At 38.2% G+C, this 22,928-nt stretch overlaps 1 protein-coding gene across 6 annotated transcripts in view; it reads left to right on the top strand.

The window, feature by feature from the left end:
- The first annotated feature begins 599 nt into the window (after positions 1-599).
- The window catches only part of trim36 (tripartite motif containing 36), a 38,352-nt gene continuing 16,023 nt past the window's right edge, over positions 600-22,928 (top strand). Inside the window, exons 1-7 of one of the 6 annotated variants that reach the window (XM_058070771.1) lie at positions 600-843; positions 2,834-3,068; positions 8,558-8,623; positions 11,707-11,781; positions 15,175-15,521; positions 17,393-17,539; positions 19,202-19,297. In XM_058070771.1, the coding sequence (XP_057926754.1) occupies positions 781-843; positions 2,834-3,068; positions 8,558-8,623; positions 11,707-11,781; positions 15,175-15,521; positions 17,393-17,539; positions 19,202-19,297 (1,029 nt within the window). In that variant the 5' untranslated portion in view covers positions 600-780. The other 5 variants (XM_058070767.1, XM_058070766.1, XM_058070768.1 and 2 more) reach the window with 5 other exon arrangements.

Genomic DNA, 22,928 nt, shown 5'->3' on the forward strand with positions numbered 1-22,928 from the left:
ATTATTATATATTATTATTATATTATATATATTATAATATAATATATAATATTATATATAATAATATAATATATATATATATAATTTAATATATAATATTATATTATTAGATATTTTATATTTTTAATTTTTTTACACTTTCTTTCACCCTAATTTTGTGCAGTGACTCTCATGCTTTACTGTATACACCAGTTTATTATACTAAATTTCTACAGTATGTTGACCCATGGTTGAAATATTCCTTTAGCAGTAAGTTACTGAAATGAATCAATGAGGGGGGTCAATAAAACACTGCTCTTATTGATTAATGAGTGATGTAAGCGGAGGGCACTGTGGGTCAGTCAAGTGTCATTTCCACGTGCCACTTATTGAATACAGACATTTATCATGTGGAATTGTTTTATTGTCATCCATCAGTATAGGAATAACCTGGCTTTTCATGGAATATAGAGGCTGTTCCCTTTGATTGCATGGTGAAAAGGGGCTCTGTGATACGGAGACATCACCAATGAGGGATGCTGCATGGAGATGGTACCCAAGTGAGGGGGGGGGGGGCTTTTTCCCAAATAAATAAAAAAATGCATTTGTCTTGTGTTCGGCGCAGGGAAGAGAAGGGGAGGAGAGGGAGGGTATGGAGGGAGGTGTCAAGCTTGCTTCATGTTGATCTAACCCACATCTGTTGTGTGAGTGTGTGTGTGTGTTTACTGTATGTGTGTGTAGTTTGAATACAGCTCCCGTTCTTGCATCATCCCCATCCCTCATCATCCTTAAGCTGCAGCCATGTCGGACTCGGAGGACATGACGGAGTTCGCCAGCATCGTGGAGCGCATCGAGCGGGGCGAGGTGAGTCTCGACGCCGGCTGTCTGTGCACGAGGGGCGGCTTGTGAGTCCGCATGCTCCGCTCTGGCCTATGCTGACGGGCGGAAGAATTACACGACCGTTTATGTCACGTTTACATGATTTATCGGCATTATAGAGGTTTGTGGGAGTTATCTATTGTGTCATATTTATATCTTTCGTTGCCATTTTGTTATTATTTATTTATCACATTGTGACGTACAGGCTGCCAGACTCTCTATTATAGCTACACATTACCTTTACATGACTTGCATCGCTATGACGTCACACCCATCATATCCAATTTAAAGCTGTCTTTACAAAGATGATAATACTCAATTGTGATAGACCCCCCCAGAAATAGCACCTAGTGTAGCTTAACACGCTACAAACTCGCACCACATTAACACTTTTTCTTCTTTCTTTTTTCTTATACAGCCTATAAATCACTCCTAAATAATAATTATAACCTGTTTTAATTAAAAAAACAATAATTTCCAACCTTTACGGCAGTTACATAGAGCCGCAGGCAGGGTGCACACTCCCCCTTGTTAGCTAACCTTAATGTGGCACACTTGGCACCAGCTTGTGTAGTTAAGTTGGGTTTATTAGCTTGTGGCTAATAAGAAAAGGGACGCTTTAATTCGCCTTGTTTATCGCTTCACGGTACAAAGTACAGCAAGTGTCGTAAACATACTGGCAAATGAATACCCATGTGATGGTGTCAATCATTTTTCATACTATCATCGGTGTTTATTACGGTGTCCCGTAATTGTGTTATTAGCATTAGCAGTTAGCTAGCAAGTCGTTAGCTGTCCCGCTGTTGTATTATGTGGTCATTAGTCAGCTGAGTCTATAAAAGTCGAGTACTTCACTCCACGGGTGGTGTCAATAACGTTCCCGCGTTTTATGGACCGAAAAACATGTTAGTTTAACAGTTAAAAGTGTCAAATGAATCAATGAACGCCATGTTGGATTTGTCCCCCCCCCCCTCCATCCCCGCCAATGAAGTTTACGAGATGCTCTTGAAAGCAACAGCCGTTCCTATGGAGATATCCCTTCTCCTCCCCCTCCCCTCCCCTTCTCTCCTGCTGGTGTGTTGCCTTCACTGCCCGAGCAAGCGAATGTGCCACTACTTACTCTGCTGCTGATTCACGACAAGGGGGGGCTACTGCTTGTTCAGCCGCGTCACAAAAAGTTCACACGGTCGGCGTTCTTTATTTTGTATCGATTTGCGGATAAAACGAGCAAAAGAAAATTCGTTTTTTTTCATTTTCGACCTTCGTCATGACTTCGGAGATGCGGCGAAGCAGCACACACGCGGTAAGTTTCAAACTTTTCGGTCGGCGTTTTGTTTAATTTCGCACACAAAGACGCAGAAACTGTGTACGTTCTTTATTAGAAGACATTCCCTGGTTACTTTATATGCTTTTTGATATAATATTTGATGGCGTTTGTTCTCCCTGCACGTGCCGTGTACCGTATTTCTTCAATTAATGTCGCAAAACAAACAAAGTAAGAGTAATTCTCTTCACTCGTAAACGTGAGCAAGTTAGAAACCACCCCGTGTTTGTATGTATGTGTGTGTGTTTTGTTTATATTTAGCTGTTGGCGGACTAATCCTTCCTTATGTAATGTATGAGAAAACTACCGTATGATTGGAGTGACATACAACTGATAGCAATGCATCCAATGTGCACGTGACCATACCTCCTCCTTTGCACCTATGTGACAGAGAAAAAACAGCTTAAAAGCTAGCTTAAAGCTAGCTTAAAACCAATCAAAATTGTATTGCTCTTTTTTAGTTAAATGCATATGTGTTTGTTTTTGTAACCTCATTTTGATAAATGAATGACTATAGGTGGTCAGTACACCTGTAATGTGGCAAGTTAGGAATGTATTTAATGATGGTTTGCTACAGTTTTGATTTGCCGCGGGTGTATTTTACATGCTAATGCCATCACTGTACTTAATGCCGATGACGTCATCTGTCAGGTTCCCATCAAGAACATCGAGAGGGAGCTGATATGCCCCATCTGCAAGGAACTCTTCACCCACCCTCTCATCCTGCCATGTCAGCACAGCGTTTGCCACAAATGCGTCAGGGAGCTCCTTATGCTCAACCACGACGACTCCTTCGACGGAGGCTCCGAGTGCTCGCTGCCCGGCAGCCCCAGGTCGCGGGTGCCCTCGCCCTCCATGGAGAGGCTGGACAGGCTGGTGCGATCAGGTTAGTAAAGTCTCCCATTGATGCAGAAAAGTCCTTTATACAGCAATACATTAAATAACCTCGAAAGTTGAACAAAATGTACACGTTTCCACACAGGAAATAATGGAAAAGGAAGTTTTATCATTCTTAATTTGTGTAAAAAGAAGTTGACCACTAAAAATGATGGTGACCATGGTGATTCATTTTACGGGTTTCTTGTAAAAATGAGTCAAAAGTTTTAAAAAAATCCAACAAATGTCCTTTTTTTTATAACCCTAGGCAGCAGGGGTGTCCAAAGTGCGGCTCAGGCACCATATGCGGTCTGTGGCTGTCTTTAAAAAAAAATAAAAAATAAAAAATAAAAAAACACATCAAAAATTGAAAAATCAGTGAAAATATGAAATTGAAAAAAATTGTGATCAAACAAAAAAAAGTCATAATTTAACCAGTTAAAATGATGGCGGCCATGGTGATTCATTTTACGTTTTTTTTTGTAAAAATTAGTAAAAGTTTAAAAAAAATCCAACAAATGTCCTTTTTTTTATAACCCTAGGCAGGGGTGTCCAAAGTGCGGCTCAGGCACCATATGCGGTCTGTGGCTGTCTTTTAAAAAAAAAAAACAAAACAAAAACAAAAACACAGCAAAAATTGAAAAATCAGTAATTTTACTAGAGTAAAGTCAAAATATGAAATGGAAAAAAATTGTAATCAAACAAAAAAAAGTCATAATTTAACCATGTTAAAATGATGGCGGCCATGGTGATTCATTTTACGGGTTTCTTGTAAAAATGAGTAAAAATTAAAAAAAAAAATCCAACAAATGTTTTTTTTTTTTTTGTAACCCTAGGCAGGGGTGTCCAAAGTGCGGCTCAGGCACAGTCTGTGGCTGTAAATAAATAAAAATAAACACAGCTAAAATTGAAAAATCAGTAATTTTACTACAGTAAAGTCAAAATATAAAATGGAAAAAAATTGTAATAAAAAGTCATAATTTAACCATGTTGATATTGTAATATTACGAAGAAAAATCTTGCTATTTTGGTTGCATAAACTTGAAACAGACAAAACGCATTAAAAAAAAGTTGTAATATTATGAGAAGCAAACAAGGAATAAGGTTGAATTTTTGTAAGATTAAGTTGCAGGAAAAGTTACTGTTATGAGAGTAAATTCAAAATATTATGGGAAAAAAGTGAGAATTATGTGAAGAAAATTCACAAAAAGATAGTTGGGGGGGGGGAACGTAGTAATTGGGGAAAAACAGCAGTATTTTTACAAGAATAAAATTAAAATATAAAGAGATAAAGTCATATTCTAACAAGAAAATCTTACAAGAAAACTCCTATTATGAGGTAAAATAAGGTCACTTTAGTAGCATAGAGTTGAAATATTAAAGACAATATGTTATTTATAAATTGAAGTTGTAATGTTTGGAAAAAAAAGTTATAATAATCACCCAAAAAAAAAATGACAGAGATGAATAAAGTTGAAAAATTTTGACAACAGCAAAAAAAATGTAACATGCAAAAAAGAAGTTGACACAAATAAAAGGCTTTTTTGCCACCTACACCACAAAGCTGAGGTGCGTTTTTGTTGTTGAAATATTTACAACAAAGGCTTGAACCCCCCTGACTTAAAGCTAAGGCAATTCATGCCGCAGATTGGCCTTGGTGTGAAAAATATGACTTCATAAAAATATCCAATAATACTTGGATGTCTACAGGACAAACTGTAGAAGGAGTAAGACAAAGAGCCAAGCCTTAAAATGGGCCAAGCGTTGTTGTCCCTATGCGACGCCCCCTTCCCCCCCCTCCCTCTTGTCCTAGATGAATGAACACAAATGATTTCATTAATGACAGAAGTCGCACACATTCCTCCTTCTGGTAATCCTGTCCATTTTTCCCTATAAGCTACGTCGACAGAATAAAAGCGGAAATAACTTTGACCAAACTGTCTGAAGCCCAGCTATCTGTGAGATTGACTGACAAAACTGACAGTGATTTAATCCAAAGGTCAAAATCCACATTGGTAAAATAGCCTGCAGGGACACGGGACTCCCTTTTACAAAATTTTACAGCAATCTTAAAAAGCATTTTGGTTGTTTGCCACCTTTTTTAATATCGTTTAGCTGTACAGTGGAACCCGTTCATGTCGATGTTCTACAGTATGTCTGGACTGACGTCGACAAAAGCGGTTGTCGGCGTCACCGAAATCGAACGGGAACTAACCGTTGCGTGCATATTTACTTGTGACTAAGGCTAAAAATAAACAATTAGTTAAAAATGTCATCCAATACTTCTCGACAAGAGAGGAGAAATATGATCTCAGGGAAGAACTACATTTGAAACACTTATATGCTAGGACTAAATTAAAATTAAAATTAAAATTAAAATTAAAATTAAAATTAAAATTAAAATTAAAATTAAAATTAAAATTAAAATTAAAATTAAAATTAAAATTAAAATTAAAATTAAAATTAAAATTAAAATTAAAATTAAAATTAAAATTAAAATTAGGAATAAGAATAAATTAAAAATAAAATTAGGAATAAGAATAAAATAGGAATAAGAATAAAATTAAAATTAAAAATAAAATTAGGAATAAGAATAAAATAGGAATAAGAATAAAATTAGAAATAGGAATAAAATAGGAATAAAATAAATAGAAAATTAAAAAATATTAAATAAAAATGTTAAATTAAAAAAAAAAACTTTATTAGGAAAGCAGGAAGTGAACAAATGTAACAGTTACTGATTGTAAAAGTACCAGATGGAGGGGTAGGATTTAATAAGCTTTGCTTCTTCCTACTTCTTTTGGACATGTGGAACTGGGAACTGATTATGTGATGCATTCAATTGTAATCTGATGCATGTTCAAATGAAATTAAACCATTACTTTGGCCAAGAGAATGCCCCTCTCAATTTTTCCCATTTTTGCCGCAAATGCCCCCTGGGCTGCACTATGGACACCCCTTTTGGTTCTCAAATTGTATGTCGACAAAAGCAATCGAGCATGTAGGGTGGACTGGGACTGATGTAAACGGGCTTCACTGTATTATGCACTTTGGTGCCGCCAAAGAGCTGCGAGCCAAAAAGCTAAACGGATCAACCCAATAATTAAAAGTACACATGAAACGACACACAAAATGATCGTGGCGTTGAAAGTAACAAGTTGTTTCCATGGTGACGAGGCACCCTCTATGGGACTATTATCCACTCTCCTCCACAACATGAATGAGTTTATTATGGCGCATGTGTTGACACGGGAAAGCAAAAGCCTTACTTTTTGAATAACGGGTTCATTCAGCTAATGTAAACATTCTCCTCAGGATTATACTGGAAACGTACATTTTTATAAGGCGGTTACATAAAAGAAAAATAGAACAACATCGGGTGGGGGGGCTCTCAAACTTAACGAGAGGGCTGTCAGATGATTGGTCGCCACGGTGACTCGACCTGGCTGTTAAGGAATGAATGAAGGGATTAGTAGGCAAGGACAGAATAATGAAGGGACTCCACTATATTTATAAAGTGTGCAACTGGGAGAGATGAAGGAATGCTTTTCAAATCCTCGTCTCCTTCAGTATCGCACATTTGGAGCTCTCGGCCAATAGGATTTGACGTCTTTATCCTGCGTTTTTGATTTTATTTAACAGATCATCAGCTTTTATGTACTCGTGCAGCTCAAACACGATCACATGTTTATGTATTCATGCAAGTACTGTTTACATTTGTTTTTGTTCCAACACACACAATGCATGCTGGTTTACAATATACACTGACATTTGGAGTACAAATACACACAAGCACACATGTAATACATATATCTTTAATATTGTATCATCATTAGACAAAATGTCAGAGTTATTGATAATTTGTTGCTAAGCTTTGCAACCCAAAAATACATTTTTCATGTTTTTTTAACAAAATTTGCTCAAATTGTCAATTGTCAGTTCAATTCCACCCTCGGCCATCTCTGTGTGGAGTTTGCATGTTCCCCGGGTACTCCGGTTTCCTCCCACATTCCAAAAACATGCTAGGTTAATTAGCGACTCCAAATTGTCCATAGGTATGAATGTGAGTGTGAATGGTTGTTTGTCTATATGTGCCCTGTGATTGGCTGGCTGGCCACCAGTCCCGGGTGTACCCCACATCTCACCTGAAGACAGCTGGGATAGGCTCCAGCACCCCCGTGGAAAAGCAGTAGAAAATTAATTAATGAAAATTGGAGGCTGGCGCACGGTGGATGAGTGGTTAGCATGTTGGTCACATTCCAAATACATGCTAGGTTAATTGGCGACTCCAAATTGTCCATAGGTATGAATGTGAGTGTGAATGGTTGTTTGTCTATATGTGCCCTGTGATTGGCTGGCCACCAGTCCAGGGTGTACCCCGCCTCTTGCGCCAAGACAACTGGGATAGGCTCCAGCCCCCCATGCCACCCTCATGAGGATAAGCGGTAGAAAATGAATGAATGAATGAATATTCGGCAAAGAGCAAAATGACACCATAGTCAAACTGCGGCATGTGGGCCACATGAGGCCCGTCAAGCCTCTAAATCTGTCCCACCAGACGTTCAAATTTTTAAAAAAAACTTTTAACATGGAAGCTGTATCCAGCACCATGATATCCAGTACTATTATGGCACGCTTGAGTTGTACAGGAAATAAATGTGATTACACTCATATAGTCCTGCCACAAGGCATGCTGGGTAGCTTGTGGTCCTCTCTCTTTCTCCCAACATTTTGCCGTAAGGTGAGGAGGTCGTCAGAGACGTAAACAAGGAAGGGACATTTAACTTTTAAAATTCAATGTTTTACTGTCCGGACTACCCAGCATGCCTTGCGGGAACTTGTAAATAACAGTTTAAGCTACTGCTTAGCTGTTGTTTATCGGACACGCAGTAATAGTAGTAGTTGATACATGTGATGCTTTAACTTGCTGCAGATGTGTTTTGGTTTTGTTGCACCGTGAGTAAGTATGTTGTTGTCTTTGATGACCACCCATACATGGACAGCACCTAGTCCAAAATTTTTCGACTCCAAATTGTCCATAGGTATGAATGTGAGTGTGAATGGTTGTTTGTCTATATGTGCCCTGTGATTGGCTGGCAAACCAGTCCAGGGTGTACCCCACCTCTCGCCCGAAGACAGCTGGGTTAAGCGGTAGAAAATGAATGAATGAATTTGCACGAGAGCACCAAACAAAAAAATATATATTTTATGACAAAAATGTGATATGTGAAATTTTATGGGAAAAAAATCATTATTTTCCAATAATATTATTCAGTATTCAGGTGTACTTAATGTAGAGTCTACACTGTATGTTGTAAACCTCACCAATCAACAATCGTGCACTTCATATGCTATATGCGTTTCAAGCATTCCAAACATTTTCATCCTTAACCACCGATTTCTCCACCCCCCCACCCTCTCCACCCCACAGTCACATGATCACACATTTCTGTGTTGTGTCATCTTTATTTGTCACCTCTTTTTGTTGATTGCTTGCAGCCACACTGCGAAGGTCGCTCGGAAATCGAGGTAGACGCGGCCTCCGACTGTTCAGTAGCTGTAGTAGTGAGTACAGTGTCACTGGAACCCCCCGAATCCCCCCAACCCCCCTCCAGTTTGTGAAACCCTAGCTTGAGCTCTCCGCTACGTAGTTCCTTTTTTTTTTTAATTTTATTTTTTTTAAGCCCACATGAGCAAACACGACGACAAGCAACTCGCAGCTAAGCTAAAAATGCTGTATAAAGTACTTTTCTAGGTACTCAAAGACGGTGAAATGTAGCAGCTTTAATGGTAAGTGAAAAATGTTTGTCACAAAATGTGCTGTTAATAAAGTTAGACGGGTGTCCAAATTAAACGATGCACGGGCCACTAACCTATTCTCTTATTCTCATAATATTTTGAAACTATTATTGTAAAAAAATTATTTCCCTAATTTTCTAAAATTATTATTTATTTAATTATTTTTCTTGTTTCTCACATCCTTTTAATATTTCAAATGTGTTTTTTTTTATTAGTATTTTTAGAATGTTCCAAGGACCAATAACATTGTGTCGTAAATCGGTTACATAGCTTCCACTCCACTGCGGCGTCGAGTCCAGTTTGTACCCCGCCTCTCTCCCAAAGACAGCTGGGATAGGTTCCAGCATACCCACGACCCTAGTGAGGATAATACACAGTAATGATTTTAGACACTTTTTGCCATTTGAATTAAAATGTATTATTATATTGAATTTAAATAGGTTTGTTTTAATGGAAAGCCCTTTGGTCACCTTGTGTGTGATTGAAGCGACATAGAAAACGGATGGATGGATGTTCCACTTCAGTCCTGGAGGTGGCGCTAATGTGCATTGCGAAGTAGTGTGCCTACCCCCCCAAAAAATGCAAGGAAAAGATCACATGTCAAATCATTATCCATATATTGGTTAATTATGGGGCTGCACGGGGGGCTGTAATTTTAATTTTAATTTTAATTTTAATTTTAATTTTAATTTTAATTTTAATTTTAATTTTAATTTTAATTTTAATTTTAATTTTAATTTTAATTTTAATTTTAATTTTAATTTTAATTTTAATTTTAATTTTAATTTTAATTTTAATTTTAATTTTAATTTTCACGGCAATCGAGTGGTTAGCGTTAGCGGTTTGCATGTTCTCCCCGTGCATGCGTGGGTTTTCTTTGGTTACTCCGGTTTCCTCCCACATTCCAAAAACATGCTAGGTTAATTAGCGACTCCAAATTGTCCATAGGTATGAATGTGAGTGTGAATGGTTGTTTGTCTATATGTGCCCTGTGATTGGCTGGCCGCTAAGCGGTAGAAAATGAATGAATGAATGGTTAATTATGAATAAATGGTCTTCCACATCTGTACCCATACGGACCAAATACGTCTTTTGGTACTTGGTAAAGAAGTGTTCATGAAAGTGCTGGTATTTGTAACCTTCTTTGGCCCCATGGTGGGTTATTTAGCAGTCACAAGGGCTCAAGCCAAAAATCATTATGCGGATAATAATGAGGAAAAAGCTGAAAGAAAGAAACAAAACCTCAATAAAATTATTCATGGTCAGCAGGTCAAACGGATTTGTTTATTATGTTCCATATTGTACAAAAAACAATTTTTTTTTGTTGTTACAAAAAGCGTATTTTGTGCTGGTAGCGAACTACGTCCATATATGCTACAATACCACCCTTACAGTCACAGAAGGCTTCCTCTATTAAACCTGAATGCAATGGAACCCTACTAAAGGTCAACAAACTTGCGCAATACTTGTTTGTGTCGGCTCGCGTGTTGAAACAAAAGAAGCGTGAACTCTGTTCTCAGCCGCAGTTTGGGCTTGCAGAGATTCTTAACTCCTTAACTCCTGTTAAGATTGACAGCGCTGCCTTCAGGGCCATTGTCTGCTTCAGTCATTTCCATCCTCACAGCATTCATCATATACTAATCATTTTAGTGCTAGCTAAGGAAGCTTTGTCATACAAGAGCTAGCGTTTAATTGATTACATTGCCGATGTTGACTCCGGTTTCTCTATACGACTGGTGTGGAAACAGGAGTTCAGAACATTCCGAAGGAGATGAATCACGAATCGTTCATAATCCATCGAATATGTCTAGTTTTCTAATTGTGCGACACATGTTTATCATCATCATCATATTAAGTTTGACAGGATATGGTCCTAAACCAGGGGTCTCAAACTCAATTTACCTGGGGGCCACTGGGCCGCGTCAGGTCCCCCCCCCCCCCAAAAAAACGGCATTTATTATAAACAGAAAAATATACTATTTCAGTGCTTTGGTTCCGATTTTCTACAATAAAAGCTCTGATAAAACATTCCACTGTTCTCAAATATCTTAATTTTTATTTTTCTGCACAAAATACGATGAAAAATAAATAAACAAAATCAAATCAGTAATAAATATAATAATAATAATAATAAAACGGCAAATAATAAAAACTTAAGAAACCACATATAGTTGGTGGGTAGACCATTTTTTTTCAGATTAAAATGAACAAAGCATTATTAGAGCCCTGTAGACATGACAAAACACGACTATAGTCACATTTATATTTTTATTTACAACATATTGCGCAACTGCACGGTCTTGAGACACATGCTAACTCGCAAACTAGAGAGCTAGCGACCTAAACGGTAGCCTTCAAGTTATTTCCTTTAAACTTAAAAAGACAAAAACTTACCACTTCCACACGGATAGGGAGGATAACTATTAACAGTTATTTAACCTTTAACATGAACATTAATCAAACGTAATAATTTTTTCTGGGTACATGATACCATACAGCATCCATATCAAACTTGCGCGGGCCGCACTAACATTAAACTTTCATATCAAGGCGGGGGCCTCAAACTTGTGTCCCGCGGGCCGCGTGTTTGAGACCCCTGTCATAAACCGTCGCACATCATCACAGTTAACTCACTCGGCTTCGCTCACATGTACGGCATGCACATACACTACATAGTTGACATGTTTGTCGCTGAGTCGCTGCTTTTTTCCCTCTGCCGCCACCCACTTCACCTTGTCTTCTTCGGCAGTGTTTATTTTTGTGTGGAAGTTGCCCGCCAACCCCCCTCAGCTGGTGTTGTGTTTTTTTTTTTTCCTCACCTCCTGAGGAGTGTTTGATTTAATTTTCAGGTCCTCGGAAACGAAGCGGAAATACTGGCTATCAAACTGAGATAAATCCAGCACTCCTCACTTCTCCCCAAAAACGTGAAGCAATATTCTTGTCAATGTTTTTTTTTTGTATGTTCACAGTGTTGTTGTTGTTTGAAGTGCTTTTTCACTGCTTTAGTGTCTGTGATGTGTGCAAGCACCCCGTGCAATGTGCAATGTGCAATGCATTGGCCACTTGTTAAGATGCTGATGCATCAGTAACAAGCATTATGATCTTTCCAAACTCTTCAAAGTACCATTACTTTAAGAGGACCTTGTATTGTTGTTGTGTACAGTTTCAAGGGACAATACTGGAGGAAGTAAACTTGGATGTACTTTATGGCAAGGTCACATTTGATATGGCATTTGATGCCATATTTATTATTTTTTTCAGTTTATGAACACAAATGTTCAATAACGGATTATTTTCCTTTTTATAAAAATAAAAGACTTCGGTAATGTAACGCTTTACATTAAGGTACACAATGACCTACCCGACCTTAATCACCACTCATTAGTTCCTCAGTAACTACTCTACATATATGTGCCATAGTTATTAGGTTCTCGTTAGTTCTTCGATGTTTCCTCAGTAACTACTCTAAATATTTGTGCCTTAGTCACTAGTTCCTCAATAACTACTTAGGTTTATATGCCTTAGTAGTTCCTTTGTAACTACTCTAAATGTTGGTGCCTCAGTCAGTAGTTCCTCTGTAACTACTCTAAATGTAGGCACCTTAGTCGTTCCTCTGTAACTACTCTAAATGTAGGCGCCTTCGTAGTTCCTTTGTAACTACTCTAAATGTAGATGCCTTAGTCGTTCCTCTGTAACTACTCTAAATGTAGACGCCTTAGTCGTTCCTCTGTAACTACTCTAAATGTAGGCGCCTTAGTCGTTCCTCTGTAACTACTCTAAATGTAGGCGCCTTAGTAGTTCCTTTGTAACTACTCTAAATGTAGACGCATTAGTCGTCCCTCTGTAACTACTTTAAACGTAGGCGCCTTAGTTGTTCCTCTGTAACTACTCTAAATATAGGCGCCTTAGTAGTTCCTCTGTAACTACTCTAAATGTCGGCGCCTTAGTAGGTAGTTTGTCTGTAACTACTCTAAATGTCGGCGCCTTAGTCGGTAGTTCCTCTGTAACTACTCTAAATGTTGGCGCCTTAGTCGGTAGGTCCTCTGTAACTACTCTAAATATTGCCGCCTTAGTCGGTAGTTTGTCTGTAACTACTCTAAATGTTGGCGCCTTAGTAGTTCTTCATTAGTTCCTCAATAACTACTGCATTTTTGTGTACCTTATTGTAAAATGAGACCAGCCTTCAGCCAGTCTACATCTTGAAAGTCAGCAGGTCATACTCGTGCCCTCCGTGCGTTTCTTGTATTTTTGGACCTAGACTGGCCGTAGGAGCCCGTGTAAGCGGTTGTGACCTAGGCTTTAGAGTAGTCCGTGTACAGCTTGTATAGCAGTATAGTTGACTGAAAACAACTCACAGCCATTAACACAAGTTAGTTCACATCAAAGGTTTGTTCTTCGTGTCAATATTTACGATGCTAAGCTCCATTGCTTAGCATGGAATTGACCAGAGCTGCTTAGGTTGTCACTGGAATCCTCGTCCACTCACCAGTGGATATGAGACACCTTGCGGATGCCCCACAGGTGCTCAATTATGTTCAAGTCTGGACTCGTCTTCACGTTCCGTTTCCTCAGCAAGACACTTATCTTGTCTAGGTGTTTTTTTTTGTCTCTTTATATATATCCAAGTTTCATTTCTATAGTGTTGTCTCTTCCTTTCAGAATATGTAGGATCAGAAACATGACAGGTGAGATACTGTATGTGGGAATAAGTGTTGATGTGCCAAACTGGACGCTTGATGATGGTGTTTTTATAAATTTTTTTTCAGACTGTCAAATGATTACATTTTTTAATCAGATTCACCACAGTTTTCTAGTTAATCATGATTAATCACCATTTTGTAAGTATGTCTGGGGAAAAAACAAAACATTTGAATCACACTTTCACCTTATGAGGGGTTGCATTCAAAGACACCACGTCATTTCTGAGCACATTTGCACGCAGAATTTTTTTCAAAAAATGAAAATAAATATTTTGGTTTTTAGTTTAATAAAAATTAAACTGTATTAGGAAAGCAGGAAGTGAATAAATGTAACAGTTACTGATTGTAAAAGTACCAGATGGAGGGGTAGGATTTAATAATAATATAATAATAATAAAAATGTATAATAACAATAATAAAATAAAAACTTATATAATATTAAATAAAAAATATAACATATTTTAAAAAATTAAATAAAAATATTAAATAAAAATTAAACTATAGTAGGAATGCAGGAAGTGAACAAATGTAACAGTTACTGATTGTAAAAGTACCAGATGGAGGGGTAGGATTTAATAGTAGTAGTAATAATAATAATAATAATAATAATAATATAATAATAAAAATAAAATATCATAAAAATAAAATATCATAATATAATAAACTTAAAATATTAAATAAAAAAATATTAAATATAAAATATTTTTAAAAAATTAAATAAAAATATTAAATATTAAAGAAAAATAATCATTCATTCATTCATTTTCTACCGCTTTTCGTCACGAGGGTCGCGGGGGTGCTGGAGCCTATCCCAGCTGTCTTTGGGCGAGAGGCGGGGTAAATTAAAAAAATATTGAATAAAAATTTAACTATAGTAGGAATGCAGGAAGTGAACAAATGTAACAGTTACTGATTGTAACTCATTGTTTTGCTTTGTATTTCTGTTGGTTTAGACCACACATACATGCACAATAAAATACCGCGAATGCAACTTGCGGGCCTCTGCTGATGATGAGCATCGTCAAAATTATGCTAATTCATAAAATAAGCCCAATTTGATTCATTTGTACCATATTTGTTTTTTTTTTACAGAATTACAGTTATTATTACTTGGTCCAGATGGCTATCAGCACTTAATTCTCATTTTTGCTGTTAATGTGGAATGAAATGCACTGTATGAATATGAATATATCCTTTTAACCACACCCCCTTCCTGACTGCTTGTCACCATTTTCCCCAAAAGTCGCTGGCCCATGAGTGACTGCTTGATCGGATGCATTGTGTGGTGCTTTTGTGCAATGCATCCGCGTCTGTGAGGGGTACTAGTTAGTCATTGTGGGGAATTTGAAGCACGAATTGAGGCCCTATTTGTGACAGTTCCAGCAGTTCTATTTGAATTGAATGAAATCAAAAGTGTTAGCATGAGAGCTATGCTAACAAGGCCCAACATTAGGCTTTAATGTTGTGGCCATTGATTGATTGGTTTTAATCACAAACAGGGCCTCAGACAAAATTCCAAACAGGCCGACTGATTGGTTTTAATCACAAACAGGGCCTCAGACAAAATTCCAAACAGGCCGACTCATTTTCATCCCGCTCCCTCATCCTCCCACACAGGCTCCATCTCCTCCCCCGGCTGGCGCAGAGGATCCGTGACCCCCCGCGTCACCACCATCCCGTGCCCGGGCTGTCAGCACGACATCGACTTGGGCGAGCGCGGCATCAGCATGCTCTTTCGCAACTTCACGTTGGAGAGCATCGTGGAGCGCTACCGGCAGGCGGCGCGGGCGGCCGTGGCCATCATGTGCAACATCTGCAAGCCTCCGCAGCAGCAGGAGGCCACCAAGAGCTGCATGGACTGCAAGGCCAGCTACTGCAACGAGTGCTTTAAGCTTCACCACCCCTGGGGTACGCCCAAGGCCCAGCACGAATATGTGGGGCCCACCACCAACTTCAGGCCCAAGGCAAGTACCATCCTATGGGTTGCTGTCCAAATGCTTGGTAAGACATGCTAGCAGAACATAACAAAAAATAACCTGACATTGGTACTGCACGGCGATCGAGTGGTTAGCGTGCAGACCTCACAGCTAGGAGACCCGAGTTCAATCCCACCCTTGGCCATCTCTGTGTGGAGTTTGCACGTTCTCCTTGTGCATTGCATGGTTTCCTCCCACATTCCAAAAACATGCTAGGTTAATTAGCGACTCCAAATTGTCCATAGGTATGAATGTGAGTGTGAATGGTTGTTTGTCTGCTTTGTCTTTGTGTTTCTCTGAGTTTGCATGTTCTCCCTCGTGTATGCGTGAGAACAGCAACAAAAAATAATATTTTAATACCATAAAGTTGAAGGTTAAAAGAAAAACATTCTAGACATAATAGACAATTACAAGAAGACAATTTACAAGAAGAAAGTTGACATAGTTGGGAACAAAAACAGTAGAAATGGAAAAAATAAAATCAAATTATACAATTCTGCAAGAATAAACTCTTTAATATGAGGAAAAATCCTATCATTTGAGCAGCATAGAGTCAAAATATTAAAGAAAAATGAAGAAACAAAAGCGAGTGGTTAGCAAAGCTAGGAGACCCGAGTTCAATTCCACCCTCTGCCATCTCTGTGTGGAGTTTGCATGTTCTCCGGGTACTCCGGTTTCCTCCCACATTCCAAAAACATGCTAGGTTAATTAGCGACTCCAAATTGTCCATAGGTATGAATGTGAATGTGAATGGTTGTTTGTCTATATGTGCCCTGTGATTGGCTGGCCACCAGTCCAGGGTGTACCCCGCCTCTCGCCTGAAGACAGCTGGGATAGACTCCAGCACGCCCACGACCCTCGTGAGGATAAGTGGTAGAAAATTTATGAATGAATGAATGAATGAAGAAACAAAAGTGAGTGGTTAGCATGCAGACCCCAAAGCTAGGAGACCCGAGTTCAATTCCACCCTCGGCCATCTCTGTGTGGAGTTTGCATGTTCTCCCCGTGCATGCATGGGTTTTCTCCGGGTACTCCGGTTTTTCTTCCCACATTCCAAAAACATGCTAGGTTAATTGGCGACTCCAAATTGTCCATAGGTATGAATGTGAGTGTGAATGGTTGTTTGTCTATATGTGCCCTGTGATTGGCTGGCCACCAGTCCAGGGTGTACCCCGCCTCTCGCCCGAAGAAGACAGCTGGGATAGGCTCCAGCACCCCCGCGACCCTTGTGAGGAAAAGCGGTAGAAAATGAATGAATGAATATTAAAGTATGTATTTTTTATTATAAACATGTTTAGTTTGCCATGTTTATTTTTTGCCGTCAGTAGTGTTCCATTGATAAGACAGTATTCACCGCAGGAAGTACGCTGTGAGTACTAATGTATTATTAGTTTAAGACATCTTTTATATTAGTTAATGAGTGTAAACATGACTATAGGGGTGTTATTTCATGTCTCAAGGGCTCTTATCATGCTAAAAAGCATATTTAGACTGCTTTGCGACCCTCGTGAGGATAAGCGGTAGAAAATGGATGAATGAATGAACGTGACATTGGAAATCATACCACAAATGGATCTATAAAAATGTCATATTAGTATTTTGCATGCCCCTTTTTGATAATTGATAATTGATTTCATCTTGCCTTTTTGTGTCCCTTTCTAAAGTCAACTTGCATGCAAGTTATATAACCAAGCAATGAAAAAGCGCTGAATCTAATTTAATTTCTATTTTAAGACGTGTCAGGAAACATGTCAGGAGGATTTCCGGACATTTGTCATCTTCCTGTTTCACTTCAACTTTGTTTTTTTTGTTCTTTTGTGTGTTTTTTGAGAATGTATCACAAGAATGTGTCCTTGCAGGTGCTAATGTGCCCCGAGCACGAGATGGAGAAGGTGAACATGTACTGTGAAGTGTGCAGGAGGCCCGTGTGCCACCTGTGCAAGCTGGGAGGAACGCACGCCAACCACAAAGTCACCTCCATGAGCAACGCCTACAAGATCCTTAAGGTAAACGGCCTCAAATTACTACAGTGGATGTCACAAAAAAACCTTTCGATTGAGCTTTCTCTTCCCCTTCTGTGCCGTTTCAAAGTGGAAGTATCTCTCAAACGTAGAACCAGGAGAACTGGTTGAATGATTTGACACTCACCGACGCCTACCTGAATTGAACATGCTGTGCTAATGAACTATTTTTTCAACATTACCATTTATGCAGTAATCAGTACATTACTGTACAGCAGGGGTCTCAAACTCAATTTACTTGGGGGCCACTGGAGCTCGGGTCTGGGCAAGGCTGGGCCGCATCAGGTTTTCAAAAAAAAAAACAAACAAAAAAACGCATTCATTAAAAACAAAAAAATAAAAAAACTTTGCTTTGGTTCCAATTTTCTACAAGAAAAGCTCTGATAAAACATTCCACTGTTCTCAAATATCTTACTTTTTATTTTTAAACACAAAATAAGATGAAAAATAAACAAATCAAGAATAAAGAAAATCAATCAATCAGTAATAAATAAATATAATAATAATAATAATAATAATAATAAAAACTTAAGAAACCACATATAGTTGGTGGGTAGACCATTTTTTTTCAGATTAAAATGAACAAAGCATTATTAGAGCCCTGTAGACATGACAAAACACGACTATAGTCACATTTATACTCTTTTTATTTACAACATATTGCGCAACTGCAGGGTCTTGAGACACATGCTAACTCGCAAACTAGAGAGCTAGCAACCTAAACGGTAGCCTTCAAGTTATTTCCTTTAAACTTAAATAGCCAAAAACTTACCACTTCCAAACGGATAGGGAGGATAACTATTAACAGTTATTTAACCTTTAACATGAACATGAATCAAACGTAATCATTTTTTCTGGGTACATGATACCATACAGCATCCATATCAAACTTTCATATCAAGGCGGGGGCCTCAAACTAGTCCGCAGGCCGCGTGTTTGAGACCCCTGCTTTACAGTCATGTTAGAGGCAGTTAAAAATGTGTTACTAGCATGTTGGAAAGTGGCCCAAAGCAGCACATTTTAGTCGAAAAAAATTTTTCTTTTATCTTTAGCCAAAAACCAAAAACTAGCCAAAAACTTACCACTTCCACACGGATAGGGAGGATAACTATTAACAGTTATTTAACCTTTAACATGAACATTAATCAAACGTAATAATTTTTTCTGGGTACATGATACCATACAGCATCCATATCAAAACATTAAACTTTCATATCAAGGCAGGGGCCTCAAACTAGTGCCCTGCGGGCCACATTTGGCCCGCGGGCCACGTGTTTGAGACCCCTGCTGTACAGTGAGCTCAGCATAAGATCTGTTTGTCCCAATCTGGGTGAAATTCAATCAACTGAGTGTGTTGTGTGTTTTTAATATTTAATGAAACCATTTGTCCCCCTTTTTATCTTGTGTCCATTGTGTTCTCAAACTGTGCCAAAGGTGTATCAGGTGACCACGACCTGCATCGGTTTCGGTCCCTGGGAACGACAATGCAAGAGTTCCATCCCAGTGTTTACTGTACTGTACTGTACACACCGGCCACGGAATATTCGATACTCAATACCTTTTTTTCGTATTTTCAATCATGGGAATCTCTTCCATATGATCCACTGCTCTGTACTTGTGTGCTCATCTTCGCTGTCGTCCTTACAGGAGAAGCTGGCCAAGAGTATCCATTACCTCATCAGCAAAGAGGACCAAGTCAGGTCTCAGATTACTGGACTGGAGCGGCTCATCAATCAGACCGAGGTACCAACCAGAGGAAATTGGCTGAATGGTTTATTCATGGAATCCCATTTTATTATTATTTTTTTATATTAAAGTTTGTATGGCTGCACGGTGGGCGAGTGGATAGCACGCATACCTCACAGCCAGGAGACCAGGGTTCAATTCCACCCTCTGCCATCTCTGTGTGGAGTTTGCACGTTCTTCCCGTGCATTGCATGGTTTCCTCCCACATTCCAAAAACATGCTAGGTTAATTAGCGACTCCAAATTGTCCATAGGTATGAATGTGAGTGTGAATGGTTGTTTGTCTATATGTGCCCTGTGATTGGCTGGCCACCAGTCCAGGGTGTACCCCGCCTCTCGCCTGAAGACAGCTGGTATAGGCTCCAGCACCCCACGCGACCCTTGTAAGGAAAAGCGGTAGTGAATGAATGAATATTAAAGTATGTATTTTTTTGTTACATTGATAAGACAGTATTCACTGCAGGAAGTACGCCGTGAGTACTAATGTATTATTAGTTTAAGACGTCTTTTATATTAGTTAATGAGTGTAAACATGACTATAGGGGTGTTATTTAATGTCTCGAGGGCTCTTATAATGCTAAAAAGCATATTTAGACTGCTTTGTATACTTAAAACTACTAAAGAAGGAATCCTACTGTGTGGAAATTCACTTATCTGGGACCAATTCATAGCAATAAGCGGGGGATTACTGCAGGGGTCTCAAACTCAATTTACTTGGGGGGCTACTGGAGCTAGGGTCTGGGTGAGACTGGGCAGCATCAGGTTTTCCAAAAAAAAACAAAAAATATACAAACTTTTTCAGTGCTTTGGTTCCGATTTTCTACAAGAAAAGCTCTGATAAAACATTCCACTGTTCTCAAATATCTTAATTTTTTATTTTTCTGCACAAAATAAGATGAAAAAATAAATAAACAAATCAAGAATAAAGAAAACCAATCATCAGTAATAAATATTTATAATAATAAATAATAAAAACTTAAGAAACCACATATAGTTGGTGGGTAGACAAATTATTTTTTTCAGATTAAAATGAACAAAGCATTATTAGAGCCCTGTAGACATGACAAAACACGACTATAGTCACATTTATACTTTTTTTTTTATTTACAACATATTGCGCAACTGCAGGGTCTTGAGACACATGCTAACTCGCAAACTAGAGAGCTAGCGACCTGAACGGTAGCCTTCAAGTTATTTCCTTTAAACTTAAATAGCCAAAAACTTACCACTTCCACATGGATAGGGAGGATAACTATTAAGTTATTTAACCTTTAACATGAATTAATCAAACGTTGTAATTTTTTCTGGGTACATGATACCATACAGCATCCATATCAAACTTGCGCGGGCCGCACTAACATTAAACTTTCATATCAAGGCGGGTGGCCTCAAACTTGTGTCCTGCGGGCCACATTTGACCCCTGGATTACTGTATTAATCAAATTGATGTTACGCCTTTGCTGATTCTTTTTAGACGACAGTAGTACACTCCATTTTGTCTCGGTTACAGACGATCAATTCTTAACAATGAATCAATTCTCATCCCCATCCCGAGTGCCCTAAAGTACATCACCCACGAAGGTCATCCCTGAATAGAAATTATACTATCTCCCAGAGGGGTATGCATTGTGGTGGTCTACCGCCATGGATGTCTCATTTGCAGTTGTCACGAAACCTGAGATCGTCAATCCGGATGAACAAAGTATTTGCGTCGCTAGCTGAAGAACCTGACTGTTGAGTCGAACAGCAGTGTGTGTGTATGGGAATGTGTTCATGTGGTGCTTTCAAGTTCATTATGAAGTAAACCACACCATACATTTTTCTTTTTCTTTTTTTTTTAAACAAAACGTCAACAGCAATAAAATGGGCACTGGACACACACAGCACACAATTTGGCAATCCCACATTCCCTGTTATGGTGCAATTCCAGTCATTTCCTTGATTTTTTGTCCGTGAATTTTGTCCATTTCACCCATTTTTCTCCACACATTTCTTCTTCAGTCCTCAATCTATGTGAACTATAACATTTTATTCGTCAAAAATATACCTATGAAGAAATTTGTATGTATTAATTGTCTACAGTAAGCATTTTCAAGTATAAAAATTGTTAAATCATTATCATCCACAATCATAATGCGAGACTTGAACACGTGTGACTTTCTCTGTGCGTTCCAAAGATATAAAACAGCTAAAAGTAGACAGCGTATAAAAGCCTTTTTGAAAGAAAAAAAAACACCAACAAAATTGTGATACAGCGGCATTGCTTATATTGTTACGCCAAAGAACTACTTTACTGGCGTAGTGACACCTTACCGCACCACACCAGGTAGCTACCAGCTTGGAGCTACATATTAAAACTCAAATACTGCAAAATACTGTATTACATGTTATAATGAATGTACATGCTGCTGCATGGTTACGGCACGGGTTTAAAACCATATTTGTCGAAACATGGATATAAGCATGAGTCTTATTTATGTCTTTAAATGGCTTATTTTCTTTGATTATATCTACTACTTTGGGTAATGTGAGTGTACATTTTTAGAGGGCTCTAATAATACAAACCCCTGACTATTTTGATTTTGTAGAAAAAAAGCAGCTTACAGAAATGCCACAAAATTAAAGTCATTTAAAACTGCAACTTTCTACTCAAAAAAAAAAAAAATTTAGATCAAGCAATAGGAAAAAAAATATGGAATCACTCAATTCTGAGGAAAAAAAATTATGGAATCATGAAAACAAACACACCACTAGTACTTTGTTGAACCACCTCTGGCTTTTATAACAGTCTTGCAGTCTCTGAGGCATAGACTTTACTTTATAGCAGGGGTCTCAAACAAATGTGGCCCGCAGGACACTAGTTTGAGGCCCCCGCCTTTGATATGAAAGTTTAATGTTAGTGCGGCCCGCGCAAGTTTGATATGGATGCTGTATGGTATCATGTACCCAGAAAAAATTATTACGTTTGATTAATGTTCATGTTAAAGGTTAAATAACTGTTAATAGTTATCCTCCCTATCCGTGTGGAAGTGGTAAGTTTTTGGCCATTTTAGTTTAAAGGAAATAACTTGAAGGCTACCGTTTAGGTCGCTAGCTGTCGAGTTTGCGAGTTAGCATGTGTCTCAAGACCCTGCAGTTGCTCAATATGTTGTAAATAAAAAGAGTATAAATGTGACTATAGTCGTGTTTTGTCATGTCTACAGGGCTCTAATAATGCTTTGTTCATTTTAATCTGAAAAAAATAATTTGTCTACCCACCAACTATATGTGGTTTCTTAATTTTTAATTATTTGCTGTATTATTATTATTATTATATTTATTTATTACTGATTGATTTATTTTCTTTATTCTTGATTTGTTTATTTATTTTTCATCTCATTTTGTGCAGAAAAATAAAAATTAAGATATTTGAGAACAGTGGAATGTTTTATCAGAGCTTTTAGCAGTGAAAAAGTTTGTTTTTAATAAATGCGTTTTTTTTTTGTTTTTTTTTGAAAACCTGATGTGACCCAGTCTCACCCAGACCCTAGCTCCAGTGGCTTCACAGTTTTTGCTACATGGCAAAATGCAGTATCATCTTGAAAAATGATGTCATCATCTGTAAAGGGTATTCTATGCTGTAACAACAA

This window comes from Doryrhamphus excisus, chromosome 4 (assembly GCF_030265055.1).
Source record: "Doryrhamphus excisus isolate RoL2022-K1 chromosome 4, RoL_Dexc_1.0, whole genome shotgun sequence".
Lineage (NCBI taxonomy): Eukaryota > Metazoa > Chordata > Actinopteri > Syngnathiformes > Syngnathidae > Doryrhamphus > Doryrhamphus excisus.